Source organism: Lipotes vexillifer, unplaced genomic scaffold (genome assembly GCF_000442215.2).
Source record: "Lipotes vexillifer unplaced genomic scaffold, Lipotes_vexillifer_v1.1 scaffold225, whole genome shotgun sequence".
Classification (NCBI taxonomy): domain Eukaryota; kingdom Metazoa; phylum Chordata; class Mammalia; order Artiodactyla; family Lipotidae; genus Lipotes; species Lipotes vexillifer.
Window position 1 is genome coordinate 1,953,843 of NW_006787630.1, and position 5,112 is coordinate 1,958,954.

Sequence of the window (5,112 nt, forward strand, 5' to 3'; positions counted from 1 at the left end):
ACTTGAGGTAATCCGCCCAGAGCCCAAGGCAGCTAGAACCGGGGCTCAGCCCCAACGTTCTGCACCCCAAGACCAGGCCTGGAGGCAAACAGCCTGGGAAGGCAGGCCGGCTCCGGGGGCGGGCAAGCTGAAGGTGCCCGGGGTTACTCTGACAAGGCCTCTGCCTGGCCCTGGGGTACGTGCTGCCAAGGGACCACCTCCTCCACGGCTCCCTCTGCCCGAGAGAACTTCCCCGGGGGGGCAATGAACTGCCGCCTGGCCTTCTGGGTCTGGATCCAGCTCGTGGCCAGAACGAAGGCCCCAAGAGGAGGCTATCTCTAGCGGACTCCCCGCCACAGCCCCTCCGGCCAGGCCTCAAGCTGAAGCTCAGTGTCCGCCCTCCACGACGCACCCTACACCAGACTCAGATTTGTGGGTGTACACACCATCCCTTTATTCAAATGCACCTTCCACATTTGTCTTGTCACATCTCGAGTGAGGACTGGCCGCCGTGCCAGCACCACACGCCCATCCTCCTGGAGCACCTTGAAGCCCCGCACCCCAACCTCGCCAGTGAAGCACCTGCTGGAAAGACGGAAGAGGTGAGAGGGGGACACGAGGGCTGCTCCAGCAGGAGATGAAGACGCTGCCCCTGACAGGGGTCACAAAGCCAGGCCGGGGGAGAACCCACCACAAGGGCCAGGGCCACAGGACCACATGTCTCCCCCGCCGAGAAGCACTTACAGGTGACGGGCTGCAAGGGCAGGCAGCTGTGCCGCTGGCTCTTGCTCCCAGGTGAAGTTCCTCCTGGGGCAGTGACCCCAGGTCATTGTTGCTCTCGGGTCACCCTTCCGGGTCGCACTGGCTTCCATTCAACCTGCCAAAGCAAAGGAGTGTTAACCCTAACACCCTGGCTGAGCTCACAGCCGCCCCTCCCCGACTCCCCCGAAACCATCCACAGCTCCTAGGAGGGTCTCAAGCTAGTCATCGGGGCCAACCCAAGAGGCCCCGCCACGGGCCAGCGTGCCCAGGGCGGGCCTGCGCCTTTCAGATGGGCCAGGCCACTTTGTACTCTTAAGCAGAGCCAGCTACCCACTTGGGATGGAGCTGCTTAGAAATCGGCGCGGGCTCTGAGAAAAAACTCATGGCAGCAACAGACATCAGAGAGAGCTAGTTAGGAGTGCGACTTAAAGAGGTCTGGAAAAGACAGTCAATTGATGAACAAAAAATTCCAAAAGGCGGGGGCATTTGGTGGTCTCCAATCCTGCTCAACTGCCCAGGCCGCTCGCCTGGCTGCAGGCAGGGAAGGGCAAACGGCCGGGGTCTGCCTTTAGTTCTAGCTTAATTTTTTTTTTTTTAAAAAAGGAAAAAGAAAAATCGAAAAGCAAAAAAGTCAAAGGAACATTCCCCGGGTACACGACTTTACTTTCAAATGAGCTCTCAACAAGAGGAGGGATGCGGACGAGCAAAAGGAGTTACCTCGAATTACAGGACTATCTCCACATATGAGCTAGCCCAGGGAGCAGCTTGCGTCTCAGAGGTTTCTGTTGGGCGCACAACACTTCTGTCCTCCGAGGGGCTGCAGCTTCCATAGGCTAGCAGAGAACGCTCAGAACTTGTAAAGCAACAGCAGAGCTAGCTAATGAGCCAGTCAGTCTGTGGTCACCCGGGGACCCTGCCTGTGTCTGCTCTCTGGCCTGCTTCTAGACTAAGGGGTTCAGGGTCAGCGTCGGGCGCCCGCGTGTCCACCGTCCCTGCTAGGCTGCCCGCCCCATCGAGCCTTCTGGCTCCCACGGCCAGAAGCGCTCCAGGGCTGCCCTGCGGTCCAAGAGCCCGCTCCCGTCACCCACCTGCTCGCCTAACTGGGGCCGGTGGTCGTTGGCTGTCACAGGGGCCCAGCCAGCGTCACTGACCCTGCCTTTCTCCTCTAGCTGTGGCAGCCTCAGGCGGGACCGCGGACCTAGTCCTATAAGCTGCCCTCTCTGCTCAGGTCTGCCTGCCTCGAGCCCCTGCAGGGCGCGTGTGGTGCAATCAAAGGGAGATGGTCAGAGCGAGGTTCATTCAGGTGGTCTTTTAATCGGCTTCGTGAAGCCAAAGAAAACTGCGTACAAGAATTCCTTCACCACTTCAGATACAACATTGACGGGATATGCGTTACGTCTTCCGGCAAAAAAGGACAATATAAATACACATTTTCAAGAACCTCTCGGGGATGTCTGCAAGTCTACTGTGGGTCCCACACGACAGGTGGGCGGCCGGGCCAGGGCAGCCCGGGTGCTCTGCTGCCACCCGCACGGTTCTACCACGCTACACTCAGAAACGTGACACCAAGTTGGAAAAAAGCTACAACTTGCTCAGCTTCCGACAAAGAGCAGATTCAGAGTCTGTTCAATCTCAAAGAGAAGTGACTCGGGGCACCCAAATTCATGGGGCCAACCCCACTGAAAAGAAAAAGAAAAAAAGCAACACAACCGAAAACAGAAAACAAAACTCTCACAACCCCTGGTGATTTTCTAAAAAAAGAACTCTTGGCTCACGGTAAAAAGGTAAAAGTAAAACTGGAAGTGCTCTTCAAAACGTTTTTAAGACCCTTAAAAACGGACAGCGCTTCCTTAAAAAGCAAAGTGTAGTAACGAGGCCATCTGGGGGCCAGAAGCAGTCAGGCTGTGTTTGACAAGATCAGAACCAATAAGACTACAAAAGTGGGTACAAGGAGGTGTGATCACTACACATTAACGATTCAGCGGAGCTCCCAAAATCTTTAAATATACGGCCATTGGAAGGACGATCTCGAGCAGGAAGGATTTTTACTCGTTGTGTGTAGCTGAGAACAAGAAGCAGGCACAGTGTAAAGGCGCTGAAGCACGCGACGAGAGGCAGCATTCCACTCCCGGCCCAAACCTGGGGGCTCAGCCCTGGGGGCTCGGGAGCGACCAACCCCCCCCATGGCCGAGGGTGGCGGGCACGGCCCACATGCACGGATGCGGCCTGCTCTGCTCGGTGGGCCCTCGCTCTCCCTTTCCTCCTTGGTCAGCCTGGTTTTGCCTTTACGTTCTGTGGCAGAAGTGGCTGCTGGCCCCGAGACCCAAGAGGACAGTCTCGTCCCTTACGGGGCAAACATAGTGACCGGGTCTGAGCACTGCCCAGAGGGCACTGAGGCTCACTGAGCTCCCACCACAGGCCCTTGGAGCGCCGCTTACCGTAACTGTCGTAGCTGTCTCTGTAGGACCCGCCCGAGCTCCGGTCACCGCAGCTGCCACTCTGACTCCGGCTGCAGGAAGGACACAGGTGAGCGCTGGGGGCCACCTCGGGGGACTCTCACCAGTCCCCGTGCCAGAGTCCCCACAGAGCCTCCCAGGCCCCCCTGCACAGGACCACCGCCCGTACCTGCTGTAGTAGTCTCTGGAGCCTCCATAGCCCCCACTCCTGGACTCGAACCGGCTCCCCCCGTAGCCGCGGTCCCCTCCTCCTACAGACGGGACGGGAAGGAGAAGTGAGTGTCAGCTTCTGCAGCAGTGCCCCCACCTTGTCCCTGCAAGTGGCACTCACCTCTGGAGAACCCACGGCCCCGACCTCGGCCCCCGCGGAAGAAGCCGCGGCCCCCGACAGAGCCACCTCGGTACCCGCGGGATCGGTTATCAGACGATTTGCCAGCCTGGTCGACCCGGATCTGCCGCCCATCCACAGACTGGAGACCAGAAGTGGACACAGTTAGCCTCTGCACCTCCCGCCCTCGGTCTGCAGCCCGGACCCACTGAACCCCAGAGCAGCCGGCTCTCACCTTCCCGTTCATGGCCATCATGGCGTCCTTGGCATCGTCGATGTTCTCGAAGGTGACAAACCCAAAGCCCCTCGATCGCTGGGTCTCCCTGTCCTTCACGACCACCACTGTGCAGGGGAGAGGTCCGCGGTCAGCACCCAGCCCTCCCCGTGAGCAACCCCACTCAGCCACCAGTCTGGCACCAGCCTCACCTTCTGAGATCTGTCCATATTTTGAGAAGACCTGCTCCAGTGACTGCTCGTTGGTGTCAAAACTCAGCCCTCCGACGAAAAGCTTGCCTTCATCTGATGCCATGGCGGCCTGTGACAAGCATCATCAAAAGCCTCAGAGATCCTGCAGGGGCTTTGAGACTCAACGCCCCCCCCCCCACTTTACTTTATACAAATAACGTATGTTTCGGGGGGAAACGCTGGGAAACTATTTTTCTGCCCTTTAACCATCCCAAGCCCACACCCAGGACTTAATTCAAACAAACCCTTAATTCCTTTATCAGTTTGGGTCCCTGGCCGCTTTTCTGTGTTTGGGCCAACTCCGCTCCCCAGACTGGGGGGGGGGGGGGCCGAGAACTGCGGCGAGGAGAGCCAAGGGGGGGGGGGGGGGGGGTCCTTGAAAGCTGGGACCACACTGCGGTTCTGCAGTACTCCTCAGTGCTGCCTGGCTGTGGAGCCCCAAAACTCCAGCCAGGGGACGCCCTAACGGGACGTTTAGGGCTGCACCCTGAAGGCAGGCATCGGCCACCATCGTCACTGGCTGAGTGCACCTTGGTTTCTGCCCATTGCAAACAGCGGGGGGCTAACTCCTAACCCGACCGTCGCGGGGCGGGCGGAGTGGCAACGTGCTTGGTCCACTGCAGGGCGCTGTGCAGGCGGGGCGGGGACTCTGCGCCGGGATATCAAAGCGGGGCGGTGCTTCTACCGACCCTTTACAGGCTGGTAGCCTCCGCTGAAAGGCTCCGAAACACAGGCCAGAAGGCGCCCTGCAGCCACGCAACTGGGACCCAAACTTGGGGCGTGGGGGGTGGCACCGGGGTTGTGTCGCCCTCGCACTACTCCAACGGGAAATCGGGGAGGAGCCCCAGCCTGGCCCCACCCACGCGCGCATGCGCCCCGCGCCACTCCATCCGGGCACTCGGCTCTCCCGCCATTTCGCAGGGCGCAGCTTCGCGCTCGCGGCCGCCATTTTGCGGCGGTGTCCTGCTCGCGAATACCCTGGCCCACGGCGGATGCCCTCCGACCGCGGTTCGGCCCGGTCTCCGCTGCCCCTCGCCGCCAGCGGGGCGGACTACACCCCGGGCCCGCCCCGGCACCGCCCCCGCCCAGGGGCGTGCCGCCGCCGCCCCGCCTCCTCCGGCC

At 60.2% G+C, this 5,112-nt stretch overlaps 1 protein-coding gene across 1 annotated transcript; it reads right to left on the minus strand.

Moving 5' to 3' along the window:
- Positions 1–2,786: 2,786 nt before the first annotated feature.
- Positions 2,787–4,054, minus strand: CIRBP (cold inducible RNA binding protein). Its single transcript, XM_007460390.1, has 6 exons — positions 3,952–4,054; positions 3,761–3,867; positions 3,529–3,667; positions 3,367–3,448; positions 3,180–3,250; positions 2,787–2,803 (listed from the first exon to the last, which is right to left on the minus strand). The coding sequence occupies exons 1-6, from the start codon at positions 4,052–4,054 to the stop codon at positions 2,787–2,789; spliced, it is 519 nt and encodes a 172-aa protein (XP_007460452.1).
- Positions 4,055–5,112: the final 1,058 nt, after the last annotated feature.

What these genes read in the sequence shown, in the direction of transcription:
- CIRBP (XM_007460390.1), bottom strand. Translation starts at nt 4,054, where the DNA reads ATGGCATCAGATGAAGGCAAGCTTTTCGTCGGAGGGCTGAGTTTTGAC. An exon ending in TGATGGCCATGAACGGGAAG is followed by an intron (nt 3,668 to 3,760) that starts GTGAGAGCCGGC and finishes TCTGGTCTCCAG; the next exon opens with TCTGTGGATGGGCGGCAGAT. An exon ending in TCCAGAGACTACTACAGCAG is followed by an intron (nt 3,251 to 3,366) that starts GTACGGGCGGTG and finishes TCCTTCCTGCAG; the next exon opens with CCGGAGTCAGAGTGGCAGCT.